The following is a 15,067-nucleotide window of genomic DNA, read 5'->3' on the forward strand; positions in this document are numbered from 1 at the left end:
ATATAATGATCCGGCTCTTGGCACTTAGCTTAACTGCATAAGTAAACATGAACATCTTTGTGTAATGTGTCAATCTTAGTCCCACATCCTAAATTTAAAAATGTATACATTTTATATTACACTAGTAGTACCCACAACTGCAAGTTCAAATGGGGTCTATAAAGTCAAGACACCAAATGTTCATTTTGGACTAATTGAAATTCCATTCTGAACAGTTGGTGAAATCAGAAAGTGTCATAAGGGCTTTACACACAAGGGAGCGGTTGCATTGTGGTCTGCAGATGAGTGTTTGGCATAATCACTGGTGAAGAGGGAGCTATAACCTCTGGGGAGATACCCTCTCATCTTGAGGACTTACACCTGTGCAACTTCACAAATATCAGAGAACATACCTTAAAAAGAGACACGCCATTACGAACAGCAGCCATGAGCAATAGATCAGAAATGTAAAATCATCTGGCAAAGACAGGGGACAGGATGGTCTGTTTTGCCTACAGTGGTGGAGGATAGATTCAATAAATCAACCCATTTTGGTTTGAACAGGAAATCAGGACTGTATCTAATAACACAACCATAATCAATAATATGTAGAGAAACACTGGAAAACAGTATGTGTAAAAGACTTCCCTAATGGCTATTCTAACAAGCTATCGCAGGTCTACCAGCAACATATAAAGAGCAGAGGGAGCAACACTGGAGGAGAGGAAGCAGCTCTCCACTCCACAGCTGGCAGGCAGCAGGTTATACTGGCATCCATTTCTTCTCATTAAGACTGTGGGACTGAGAGTCCACAAATGCAGCGAAATCATTTTGCCGGGGCGAGTGTGGCTGGGCTAAATTGGCCTCCGGCTCAGTGCGGCGGTCCCTGCTGTGCGGAGCCGGAAAAGCAGGGCCTGGTCGGGAGTAGGGCAGGCCCAGGCAGGGCAGGGGCCCCCATGCTGAGACCACCCCCCTGCCCCTGACAAACACGGCAGTGGATAATCTCTCCTTGAGACTGAGACCCAGCCCAATGCCATGAGCTCAAAGGGCATGTAGACAGCAGAGGGGAACACGCATCCCTGTGTGTGGATCATCCTACACACACCCACCCACACACTGTACACACAATTTATGCACAAATCTCACTGCATGTGTGTGTGTGTGTGTGTGTGTGTGTGTCTCTCCATCCACTTCTGACTGACACACACCTGTTCATTGAATGGTTTAATATTGGAGAGTAACCATGTGAAAAATGGGTGGTAGTTTTCAAACTAAGAGCATTACAATGGAAAAATGTGCAGTGCAGCACTTGACTCTTTACTAACATCATGCAACATTCATATTGTGGATTAAAATAGATGGAGTGTGTCACACAGGCCAATAATTACTGGACCATTAAAACGTAGGTTAAGTGTTGAGCAGGCAGTAAAGCTACATTTTAAATCAATGGCTCTAACAAAAAGTGGTATTTAAATGGATGTTAAACCAAAGCCCTGGACCAAAGTGGTCTTTATAGTAAAAACATAACACTGTAAAATATGGATTTATATTAAAGCAGTAACTGACCAGCTGATTATATATAAAGAGATGGAAAATGTGCATAAATAAGAGTATGTGAACAAACGGGTACTTGAACAGAACCATCTTTAATGTCTACATAACTCTGATGGGGGATTTACTCATGAAACACCTTATTCTTGCTAAGGTTTCGTACAAAAATGTGTGCGAGTTTAGCATGTTAAACATCCTCCATTTTAAGTATGTTATAAATATAAAAAACATCAAGTCCATCCCTATCCAATCTCAACAGCCGTGTGGACTCAGCGGCTACTGCGACGTCTCCATCTTGTACCCATGTTTCTCCAGCTCCGCTCTGCAGAGAGAAAAAAAGGATCAGCCAATTGAGGTGATTACAAGGGTTGTCCCAAATGGCCCACTATTCCCCATTTAGTGCACTACTTTTAACCAGAACCCTATGGGCCATGATCAAAAGTAGGGAAAGGGATACCATTTGGAATGCATGTAAGCAGTGCCGGAGGTTAAAGTACAAGTGGCCATCTATGTTGATTGAGAAAAGAGTTCTTAATATACGACTGAAGAAATACAACGCAGGCAGCTACGGCCTACTTGTACTAGGTTATAGACTTATAACATAATCATATATGAGGTCTTCTATAAATGTCTTAATAGCAGCCATCAAAGGTTTGAATAAAACAATGCAATATAATTGTCTGAAGTAGCTTACACTCAAAAATGAAAACAGACTGGCCACTTCAAGTCAATACAACAGTTGAATATTCAACAAGAGTAGCCTAAACATGTCCATAAATAAAAACACATATTGCTGACAATTACTCAAGAAGCACACATTGTAGACTGTCCGTATTATTCAAAGCCTGCATAATCATTAACAAATGACACGCAATTATGCTGACAAATGTCTCTCTATGTAAGAAAAGAGACACCACGAAGATGAACAACTGGAAGCAGGAGCCTTCATCAGGCCTATCCAGACAACAGAATGCCTCATCCACCAGAAAATATGCATTCTCGTAACGCTCAGTTGGTGAACTCTGAAACATGTCACGAAAGCATCAGAGGTTCTTTTGAAATCGGAACAACTTCTACCAAATGAGATTTAATCTTGAATTTAGCTAGACGAATAGGATGGCTAACATTGCAAATAATATTATTATTATTGGCTTGCTTACTTTGACAGTATGTCAAACAATAGATTGGATGCATCAAATTAAGTAGGCTACATCATCAAGGTTGTAAATGGCTGTGTTTTACCATCTTCTTGGTAAGAAAGGTGAAAGCTCAGTGATGAAACGTCACAACTCGAACTTGGGTATCATCATTCTGGTTTGAGTTTCCCCACTTAGAACTCTGATTTAGGAGGGTCATTTATAGAGGTTTCAGCTATTTCCGACTCGGGAAGTCGAATTTCTACGAGAGTGTCCGATTGAATCCTCCTGGTACGCTCGGATGCTATCAACTCAAGAATCCGATCACCACTCACCATTCATGAAGTATTGATAAAAAGACGACATGAAAACACATTTTGGTGATGAAATTTCACTCCCTTATGTCATAAAATACATTTTACCAAGACAAATGTGATTCTTTATGTTCTGAATCATTCAGTGGGGACTTTCGCTGACGTATCATTAACATTATATCCTAAATGTCAGATTTCGTAAACTAATATTAGATAATAAACACTGAGCTCGGTTGACATAGCAGTGCAGGTTTCTCTTAACAACTTTTGAGGATTTCACATTTTGTGGTCGTCCACGTCAAAGTTGTTACCGCGGGTCGCAAAAAGCAGAATTATTATGAAACGAGCTGAATTAAATGTAAAAGCTTGGTATACGCTCAGTGACATTTCAGAGATACAAAAACAAGCGTGAGAAATCTTTGAAAAATAACAAGAATTTCAAATATGAAAAGCATGTTGTAATATGAAAATACTATGCCATGTCTCAAAATTGATATCTATCTTGCCTCTATATTGTTATGGCCAGCCGATTCGACAAGAAATATGACGAGTTCAACAGGAGTGAGCCTGTCAGGTAGCCAGCAGCCTGAATTCTCGCACAGAATCCAGCCCAGCTGATGCGATGCAGTTTTCCAGGGTTTTTTTTTATTTAGTCACCCTAATTCTGACCATCATACAAGGGTAAAAACTCCAATAACTTTTGAATGGATTATGATAGATATTTAAAAAATGTTGTAAAAGGTGTAGATCAGTGGTTGATCTTTTTTTATTTTTTTTATTTCACCTTTATTTAACCAGGTAGGCTAGTTGAGAACAAGTTCTCATTTGCAACTGCGACCTGGCCAAGATAAAGCATAGCAGTGTGAGCAGACAACACAGAGTTACACATGGAATAAACAATTAACAAGTCAATAACACAGTAGAAAACAAAGGGGGAGTCTATATACAATGTGTGCAAAAGGCATGAGGAGGTAGGTGAATAATTACAATTTTGCAGATTAACACTGGAGTGATAAATGATCAGATGGTCATGTACAGGTAGAGATATTGGTGTGCAAAAGAGCAGAAAAGTAAATAAATAAAAACAGTATGGGGATGAGGTAGGTGAAAATGGGTGGGCTATTTACCAATCTTCAAGGCATTCCTAGTCGATCACCAAACATTTCTGTAGAAAAGTCAAAGGCTTGCACTCCTTTTTAGTTTTTTCCTCTGTTGGCGGTAAGTGAAGTTGATTCAGAAGCCCTGCGCACCGGGTAGGCAAAGTGTTCTATTTTGGAAACATAATTTGCATGAAAAAAATTTAAATAAATAACTGCCCAATGGACCAGGAGAGCTGTGGCTAAATTGAATTCGCCTACTGCACTGGCCAATCGGATAGCTCAAATCACCGTTCCTACAACGTCGACGACCATGGCCACAGAAGTTTGATACTAGCCTACGTGAGATTTCCTAACTTTTAAAACAATGACCAGAGAGACTGTCAATGAATACCGCAAAGAGCTGCTGTTTCTATGAGTGAGTTCAAGTTAAAAGCAGTCATTGTTTTAGTTCAACACTATTACAAAGCATAAAACCCGCGCTGCAGCTACAATGACTGAGTAGCCCAAGTGTATCGATAGCCCTGCGCTTTTATAAATATTAACAGCTCGACATGTTCATTTTAATATGGAGGAATATTTCCCTTTATCTGGTAATAGGAACAACATGAATTTGTGCCTGAGGCAGGTTCGGTGCGACTAGAATTCCACCATCAGGTGGAAGACAGTGTCCCCTCTCTCTGGTCAGTCTCACTGGAGGAAAGGAAGGAGAGAGCAGAGACTGTGAAAGGCACTACTAATTATGATTTTTCAACGCCGATACCGATTATTGGAGGACCAAAAAAAAGCTGATACCGATTCATCTGATAATTTTTATTTATTTGTAATAATGACAATTACAACAATACTGAATGAACACTTATTTTAACTTAATATAATACATCAATAAAATCAATTTAGCCTCAAATAAATAATGAAACATGTTCAATTTGGTTTAAATAATGCAAAAACAAAGTGTTGGAGAAGAAAGTAAAAGTGCAATATGTGCCATGTAAGAAAGCTAACGTTTAAATTCCTTGCTCAGAACATGAGAACATATGAAAGCTGGTGGTTCCTTTTAACATGAGTCTTCAATATTCCCAGGTAAGAATTTTTAGGTTGTAGTTATTATAGGACTCTCTCTCTCTATACCATTTTTATTTCATATACCTTTGACTATTGGATGTTCTTATTGGCACTTTAGTATTGCCAGTGTAACAGTATAGCTTCCGTCCCTCTCCTCGCCTCTACCTGGGCTCGAACCAGGAACACATCGACAACAGTCACCCTCGAAGCAGCGTTACCCATGCAGAGCAAGGGGAATAACTACTCCAAGTCTCAGAGCGAGTGACGTTTGAAACGCTATTAGCACGCAGTCCGCTAACTAGCTAGCCATTTCACATCGGTTACACCAGCCTAATCTCGGGAGTTGATGGGCTTGAAGTCATAAACAGCGCAATGCTTGAAGCACAGCAAAGAGCTGCTGGCAAAACGCACGAAAGTGCTGTTTGAAAAGGACAGTCCTTTTTTTACGAGCCTGCTGGTGCCTACCATCGCTCAGTCAAACTGCTCTTTCAAATCAGAGACTTAATTATAACATAATAACACACAGAAATACGAGCCTTAGGTCATTAATATGGTCGAATCCGGAAACTATCATCTCGAAAACAAGACGTTTATTCGTTCAGTGAAATACGGAACCTTTCTGTATTTTATCGAACGGGTGGCATCCATAAGTCTAAATATTCCTGTTACATTGCACAACCTTCAATGTTATGTCATAATTACGTAAAATTCTGGCAAATTAGGTGGCCCAAACTGTTGCATATACCCTGACTCTGCGTGCAATGAACACAAGAGAAGTGACACAATTAAACCTGGTTAATATTGCCTGCTAACCTGGATTTATTTTAGCTAAATATGCAGGTTTAAAAAGATATACTTCTGTGTATTGATTTTAAGAAAGGCATTGATGTTTATGGTTAGGTACACATTGGAGCAAGGACAGTCCTTTTTCACAAATACGCACCGCATCGATTATATGCAACGCAGGACACGCTAGATAAACTAGTAATATCATCAACCATGTGTAGTTAACTAGTGATTATGATTGATTGATTGTTTTTATAAGATAAGTTTAATGCTAGCTACCAACTTACCTTGGTTTACTGCATTCGTGTAACAGGCAGGCTCCTCGTGGAGTGCAATGAGAGGCAGGTGGTTAGAGCGTTGGACTAGTTAACTGTAAGGTTGCAAGATTGAATCCCCGAGCTGACAAGGTAAAAAAAATCTGTCGTTCTGCCCCTGAACAAGGCAGTTAACCCACCGTTCCTAGGCCTTCATTGAAAATAAGAATGTGCTCTTAACTGACTTGTCTAGTTAAATAAAGATTAAATAAAAGGTGTAAAAAAAAATATATAATAATTTTTTTAAATTAAATTGGCCAAATCGGTGTCCAAAAATACAGATTTCCAATTGTTATGAAAACTTGAAATCGGACCTAATTATTCGACCATTCCGATTAATCGGTCAACCTCTACTACTAATGCAGTGCTCAAAACAAGTGAGAACTCGGAAATCTTCAACTTCCAAGTGTTAAAGACAACTGGGAAGTCAAATAACAATTTGATCAGACTGGGGAAAATCGTTCTGAACGTCCTCCAACTCGGAATTCCAAGTCGGAAACTCTGGCATCTTTGTTGAGCTTGCGAGTTCCCAGTTGTCTTGAAAACATCATGACCATCAGATGCAGGTACCATCAGCACAGTAAAATAAAAAAGCCCATTTGAAAATTACTTCAATTTAGTCTCAGCTGTACCTCAGAAGTGATACACCAACTGATCTATTTTCTTATCAAAGCTTGAGTTTTGAAATATAATAGAGTTTGAGAAGAACAATATTGGCAGGCCAAGCAGACGTACATTATTACAGCATATTGGCTGAGGCCTACTGCACAAACCTCCTTCCTACAGAACTGATATTAGGTTATACTTAAAACGTTTATTTTAATCTGTGCGGAAGATCTCAGCTTTCTTTTTGACTGCGAAAGTGATCTTGACTCAGAAAAGGTTGGTGACCACTGGTGTAGACTAACAGTGATATGCTTACTTACGGGCCCTTTCCAACAAAGCAGAGTAAAAAAGACAACGAAATATAGAATGAATAAGGATAACTTGGCTATTTACACAGGGTACCAGTACCAAGTCGATGTGCAGGGGTACAAGGTAATTGAAGTAGATATGTACATATGGGTAACTGACAAGGAAACAGGAGAGATAATAAACAGTAGCAGCAGTGTATGAGGACTCAAAATATATATAAAAAAGGGTCAATGCAGATAACCAATAGCTACCGGGACTAACTATTTAGCAGTCAGGGTCCTGTTGGTTCCAGACTTGGTGCATCGATAGCGCTTGTCGTGCAGTAGCAGAGAGAACAGTCTATGACTAGGGTGGCTTGAGTCTAGGGATGACCCCATTTAGTCGACGGGCTGTTGGGTCCACCAAGATATCTTTAGTCGTGCAATAGCAAAAACAAATATACACCACCGTTCAAAAGTTTGGGGTCACTTAGAAATGTCCTTGTTTTTGAAAGAAAGGCACATTGTTTTGTCCATTAAAATAACATCAAATTGATCTGAAATACAGTGTAGACATTGTTAATGTTGTAAATGACTATTGTAGCTGGAAACGGTTGATTTTTTATGGAATATCTACATAGGCATACAGAGGCCCATTATCAGCAACCATCACTCCTGTGTTCCAATGGAACGTTGTGTTACCCAATCCAAGTTTATCATTTTAAAGGCTAATTGATCATTAGAAACCCCTTTTGCAATTATGTTAGCACAGCTGAAAACTGTTGTTCTAATTAAAGAAGCAATAAAACTATCCTTCTTTAGACTAGTTGAGTATCTGCAGCATCAGCATTTGCGAGTTCGATTACAGGCTCAAAATGGCCAGAAACAAATAACTTCCACCTAAAGGACTCTCAGACCATGAGAAACAAGATTATCGTCTGATGAAACTAAGATTGAAATCTTTGGCTTGAATGCCAAGCGTCTGGAGGAAACCTGGCACCATTCCTACGGTGAAGCATGGTGGTGGAAGCATCATGCTGTTGGGATGTTTTTTTGAGGCAGGGACTGGGAGACTAGTCAGGATCGAGCTAGGCTGAAACACCTGCCTTACTGAAGAAAGCAAAAAACAGACCATGTTTTTATGGAGGCTTTATTAACTCAATGATTTCATATATATATATCTTTACATTGTTTGCAAACTGATATGTGACACGTATTAATGCCAAAATTACATGCAAAACCGGCAACCCCCCCCCTACAAAAAAAAATGTATGTACAAAAAAATATGGGCTCTGCTCTACCTGCCCTGAATGATGAGTTACCACTGATTAGCTTAAATGATAAATAAAACATTTCCCATTTGGAAATTGCATTCACGAATGAATGTGATCAATTTTTGTCGTTATACTATAATAAAAGTGGAACATAAAAACCTCTGGTACGATTTCAAATGTATTTAGTGTTGTTTACATTGTTCCAAACGGTCAGAAATGTATATTGTAATCTAACAGCACCTGTTTGGCATATAATATGCACACAGCGCTTGCTCCTTGCGTTATTTTTCTTGATCTCAGGGTCAGTTTGTTATATCTGATCAATTTTACTTCTCCTGTCCTATTCGGTGTCCTGTGTAAATCTAAGTGTGCGTTCTCTAATTCTCTCCTTCTCTCTTTCTTTCTTTCAGAGGACCTGAGCCCTAGGACCATGCCCCAGGACTACCTGACATGATGACTCCTTGCTGTCCCCAGTCCATCTGACCGTGCTGCTGCTCCAGTTTCAACTGTTCTGCCTTATTATTATACAATCATGCTGGTCATTTATGAACATTTGAACATCTTGGCCATGTTCTGTTATAAACTCCACCCGGCACAGCTAGAAGAGGACTGGCCACCCCACATAGCCTGGTTCCTCTCTAGGTTTCTTCCTAGGTTTTGGCCTTTCTAGGGAGTTTTTCCTAGCCACCGTGCTTCTACACCTGCATTGCTTGCTGTTTGGGGTTTTAGGCTGGGTTTCTGTACAGCACTTTGAGATATCAGCTGATGTACGAAGGGCTATATAAATAAATTTGATTTGATCTCCAGTATTTTCCACAACTAGTCAAATGTATTACACACATCTGACTTCCCCTTTACCTCAACCAGTAGCCTAAACATTCCCCCGTTTTGAGTTTATTTGTCACGCCCCCTGCATCCATTTTTATGTTACGGTGTTCAGAGTTTGTTATAACCAATTTATTGTAGTGCTTATGATATGCTATAGGTAATGCCCTATTGGTCACGTAAAGAGAGCAAGGGTTGAGGGAATAGGGAAAGTTTTGAGTAAGTCAGAAATGGCAGTAATTATGTTGCAGATTCAGCAACACGTACAGCGCAATTAACACTGATGGTCACTGCAGCAGGGAGGACAGAGAGGCAACTGGTGCTAGTCACAGTCACTTACACAGTGCAGTAAGTCTGAGCCCCGTCTGGCACAATCAAATCAATTACCGGTCAGGCTCCCTCTATTCATTTGTGTGTCTTAAATATTTAATCAAACAGTGTGCTTAAAGCATCACACAAGCTCAGTGAATATAGTTGATTTGATTAAAACACATAGGGTGTGTCTATAAGGAAAAATACACGCTTTAACATTTAGACCAATCGATTGGTCAAAAGAACAGACGACTCTTGGTAAGCCAAGATTTTTTAAAGTTTCGGACCGCCCTACCTAGAATCTGACCATTTTAGGGCAGGGAGCTCGGCCCCAGTGATGTACTGGGCCGTACGTACTACCCTCTGTAGCAGTTGCCATACCATGCTGTGATACACAGTCAATATGCTCTCAATGGTGCAGGGTTTGGAACATTGGTTTTCTTAGAGGATTATCTACACAATTAACATTATTTTACCCATTGGTCAAAACATGCATTTTTGATTGGACACCCTACAACTACCAAGTACTCTCCTCTCCTCCCAGACTCTCTGTCTAAAGCCTGATGAAATCTGCTGTGGCTAAACATTTAGCATAACCATTTTTACTGTTTAATTACCATTGCCATATCATGTCAAATCATATAGGTCTACTCAAAAATCAAAGCATCATGTCCCTTAAACGGAGTGGTACTTCTCATTTCTAGGGATGAGATGCTGAGTGGGGTACAATGATTTGTCATAAGTAAAAGGTGGGAGGTGGCTTACCTTAGTTGATTAGAGAAGTCGTCCTCTACATTGTCATCATCCCAGTTGTCTTCCCACACGTGGGCATCTTCATCCTCATCCAACCCAGTCCAATCTGAACACATAAATACAATTATGAGAATTACAAATTATAAAACGTTAGTTGACAAGCAACTACCGAACAAGTAACTCTTACTCAACTAGTTACTACGCTAGCTAGTTAGATAGCCAACGTAGCAAGCTAACTAACATTCAAGTTAATTAACTGGCTTTTATGTTATGTGCTGTTTACTTTATAGTTGACCTTAGTTGGCTAACGTTTAACTATGTAAAGTTGTCGCCAGTACAATCGCTAATTAGCTATCAGTGAACATAAGTATCTAATAGCTGGTTAGCTGCTAGCACACCAGCTAGTTACATTTTTATTCACTGATGTTAGCATAACTAGCTAGCTTGCTAAACTAGCTAGCCGAGTCACTGTTGGGCCCAGTCTGAGAAGTAGTCGCTAAATAAGACAATTCCGTGAAAACGGGTTAACATTAGTAACATATAGAACTAGAATTAATTTACCCTCGGCTGGGAATTCTTCAAACTCATCGTCCTCCTCTAATAATCCCAAATCTACAGTCTGTTTCTTGTCAGACATGTTAACTGCCTTTTCGTTGCGCGGGTCTATCGTGAACAAATAGACTTCCAGCGAAAGGGTTTATGGGATAGTGGAGGTTCAAGAGATGGCTGGTTGCTCATGGGCAGAGACTGCTCTGCCAACAGAATCCCATGTCACACGATGCTCCTGATTCTGCACGACGGTAAACAATTTAAGTCAGCATACTGTATGTTGATGTGTAGCTATGTTGAGTTATTTTTCGTGTCTGTTTTTTGCATAGGCTAAAATAGACCATGTTTTATTTATTTTGATTTTCACATACACCGGATAGGTGCAGTGAAATGTGTTGTTTGTTTTACAGGGTCAGCCATAGTAGTACTGCACCCCTGGGATAAAATAAGGTTTAAGTGCTCAAATCAAATCAGGTTATTTGTCGCGTACACAGATTTGCAGATGTTATCGCTGGTGTTTCTATCTCCAACAGTGCAGGAATAATATCTAGAAAACGAAACAATACACACATAATCCAAAGGTAAAAATAAATAAATAAATATCAGAACGAACAATTGTCATCAAGGGCACATCGACACATCGACTCGGGTATTCCAACCAGCGACCTTTCATCACCTACAAAGCCCTCCACAACCAACCACGCACTTACCTCTCTGACCTTCTCCCAGCCTATCCTCCCTCCGCTTCAACTCTGCTGGTCTCCTTGTCAATCCCCCATTCCGCTTGTCAATCCCCCATTCCGCCTCTCCGCCGTGGGTGTCCGGGCCTTCAGCTGCTCTGCCACCAGGCAACTGGAATGCACTCCCCCCACACATGCAAATGCATTCATTTAATTCAAAAAACTTCCTAAAAACACACCTCTTCAAGGATGCCTATAATCTATAGCCTATGGTCTATGATTTACTGGTCTACCCCCCTTCTGTGTCTTCTCAGTATACTGTACATACAGTACCCTCCATAATTATTGGCACAGTGAAGCATTATTTCTTATTTTGGCTCTATACTTCAGAACGTTAGCTTTGAAATTAAAAGTATTGGGACAAACTTTAATGTGTATTAAACAGTTAAGTATTTGGTTCCATATTCATTGCATGAAATTACTATGTCAAGCTTGTGACTCAACAAATTTGTTGGATCCGTTTGCTGTTTGTTTTGGTTATGTTTCAGATTATTTTTGTGCCCAATAGAAAGGAATGGTAAATAATGTATTGTCTCATTTTGGGGTAACTTTCATTGTAAATAAGAATATAATATATTTCTAAACACTTCTACATGAATGTGGGTGCTACCATGATTACAGATAATACTGGATGAATCGTGAATAATGATGACTGAAAAAATGATAGACTCACAAATATCACCCCCTCCCCCCAAAAAAGCTAACCTCCCCTGTTATTGTAATGGTCAGAGGTTTGCATGTCTTCAGGGTATGATCTTTTTGTGTCTGTAACTTTCACACTAATCATTATTCATGATTCATTCAGGATTATCTGAAATCATGGATAATTAATGTAGAAGTGTTAAGAAATGTATACTATTCTTATTTAGTGAAAAAGTGACTCCAAAATGACACAATACATTATTTACCAATCATGTAGGCCTACTGTTAATGTAAGATGTCCTTGAGTACCCTGAAATGTGTCCGCTAAATAAAATGCATTATTATTATGTTATTATTATTAAAAAGTGGGCTAAATAATACTTTCCTGTGGATATTTTGTAAAAAATGTCAACCATCTGAAGGACCTACCGCACAGACAACTGGTAGAGTGAAGAGTAAGTTCAAATGTAATCTTATTCAACATTCTGGCTTGGAAAGAAACATTCCAGGTTTTTTTGCAGTGCTTTGTTCCAGACTGTCTGATTTTTTAGGCAAGGACCAGGTAAATGATCTTGTCAACTGTAGCTCACAATCATTTAAAAATTCAACTAATTCAGACTATTTAATATCAGTCAGTCAAATGTATGATTTGTGAAAAAGTAAATGCAGCATTGTCAAAGCATAATCACACTCAAATCCTTCTTACTTAAAACACAAAGCCCTGCACAGTCCTTCGGTCCCACAAAAAATACACAGAAATCACCCAAATTTAAGTGAAGATTTTTCATTGAGGAACAAATGTGCATTCTTGTCCATGTTGCCTGTTTGAATAATGAACCAGCAGCCACAGCTTAGTATGTAGTTTAGATAAATGAGAGCACATCTACCACAAAACCACACTCACCACAATGAAAATTGCCCCTGCAGATGTCACCATGCTGACAGACGATGAACCTCAACGTAGGCTGCTCACTTATTCTATTTTCAAATTATTTTGTAATCATCCTAAACCCTTACACATGATGACAATGCCACAACATTAAGAGGAAGGGGATTAGAGGGAGGGAGAACAGAACAAGGAAAAGAAGAGGCCAATGCTGTACTACACAGCAACAAGTTGGAGGAAATACTTTCATGTTAGATTTGATGTGAGAATTCTTGTTTGATGTGAGAATACTGTATCGGGATTGGGGGAAAACCATCAAAAAAGGCTTTTCCAAAAACCCTCATACACCACATACAATGAATAGAATAGATTAGCTTAGTAGGAGGAATCGAATGGAATGCACTAGAAGGATGACTCTTCTGATTCCAGGCAGGCTATAGAGCCCTGGAAAGATAGTGTAGTAGTGTCCTGCAGCAGCATACCTGAGACTGCAGTTACACTGTGGCGCCTGGAGTCTCCCAGGTATGGGAGAGAGGGAGGGAGAGAGGGTTGAAGGGTTGCCCAGACTCCAAGACTTTCTCCTCTGTGTTGTGTCTCTGAAAATACATGACTTTCGTACAGCCCTTCAGGACAGACTGGCTGGCCCTAAGTCTTCACAGAGACAGAGGAGTCTGACTCCAACCCTGCCTGCCCAGCCAGTCTGGCAGTCTGTCGCTGCCTGGACCTTTATCCTGACCCAGATCACTATATGGCCCTGAGGGTGTGCATAGAGAGTCTAGACCATCATCACCTACTCTACCCCCCCCCAGCTCTCACCTGACTGATCACCCTTTCAGATTAGGGACAGACAAGACCTCTTCTTCCATGCCAGGGAAAGTGACGGCACAGGATGATGAAGCAGTCTAGTCGACCTGTCCCGGGGCCCTTTGTCTGACCATCACTCCATCCCCTCCAGTCATTCAGACATTGCAGACATGCATTGTGCCACATGCCAGAAATACTCCTCTTCCCATAGAATAGACCAACTCAAAGCTGAGTAGGAAAATGCCGGGGGACTTCTGACTTGTTTTTGCCTTGTCTGCATATGAAGTCATTTCTCTTTAATTTCCATCTGTCTTTTGTGTAAATAAAATAACAGTTTGGTTGCAATATCGATTCAGTTGAATCATATATTTCTTTGTTTAGACGTTCCTAGATATGTGGTAGCCTAAATGTGGCAAAACAATCAGTAGAATATAAAATGAAGAAAAAAAGCCCTGAGACAAAGTAAGCGATCAGAGTGGATTAGATGGACTTAACCATCCAATTAATAAGGTAAATCCCAGAAAAACATGTCAGCTTTGCTCTCTTCCAAAATTGGATAGGATTTATATGCTTCCAGGATATGTCTGTCAAGATTTGGTATTAAACTTAATCCCATCCAGTCACTATGTCTGGGCCATTGTGTTTTGTATGGTGAACCTTCTCTCCATTAATAAAAGAAAAGACCAGTTATTTTGAAGGGAAATGTGAATACGATGATCAAATAAGGAACAAAAATATCAATTTGAATAAATGTATGCGAGAGGGGTTAACATAAATGTTAGTTTTCTCTGTTTTATTCTCTTATTTTGTGACTCATTAATTTGTCTGTCATGGAGAATTTAAGTTTCATATTTTCTCCCCCTTTCTGTCTTGAAAAGGCCTGTCATCTGGGGCTTGAGGTACAGTTTGCCAAGAGGCCAATGGCCCCTTTATGACAATACAATCTGACGTCTGTCCCAACCAGCCCCCAAGTAATCCTGTCCTCCTCGGCGGCTTAGCCCTGCTCAGGCTTAAATTGCATATTTTGTTTTTATCAGGACATCGCTGATAAATACTATCAGCAAGGTAGAAATTAAATATGTTGGGGGGGGTCGTCTATCTCAAGTTCTAAAACAGACAGAGGTATAGGAATACCCCCGGTTCCTTG

The 15,067-nt window shown here is 39.9% G+C and overlaps 1 protein-coding gene across 2 annotated transcripts; it reads right to left on the minus strand.

The window, feature by feature from the left end:
* Positions 1 to 1,606: 1,606 nt before the first annotated feature.
* sem1 (SEM1 26S proteasome subunit) lies at positions 1,607 to 11,742 on the minus strand. 2 transcript variants are annotated; one of them, XM_042295240.1, is made up of 3 exons: positions 11,559 to 11,742; positions 10,312 to 10,405; positions 1,607 to 1,852 (listed from the first exon to the last, which is right to left on the minus strand). In XM_042295240.1, the coding sequence occupies exons 1-3, from the start codon at positions 11,722 to 11,724 to the stop codon at positions 1,807 to 1,809; spliced, it is 306 nt and encodes a 101-aa protein (XP_042151174.1). In that variant the 5' UTR covers positions 11,725 to 11,742; the 3' UTR covers positions 1,607 to 1,806. The 2 variants fall into 2 exon arrangements, with proteins under 2 accessions (XP_042151174.1, XP_024296669.1); XM_024440901.2 differs by lacking the exon at positions 11,559 to 11,742 and adding an exon at positions 10,861 to 11,012.
* Positions 11,743 to 15,067: the final 3,325 nt, after the last annotated feature.

The sequence above is a fragment of the Oncorhynchus tshawytscha genome, linkage group LG13, assembly GCF_018296145.1.
Source record: "Oncorhynchus tshawytscha isolate Ot180627B linkage group LG13, Otsh_v2.0, whole genome shotgun sequence".
Lineage (NCBI taxonomy): Eukaryota > Metazoa > Chordata > Actinopteri > Salmoniformes > Salmonidae > Oncorhynchus > Oncorhynchus tshawytscha.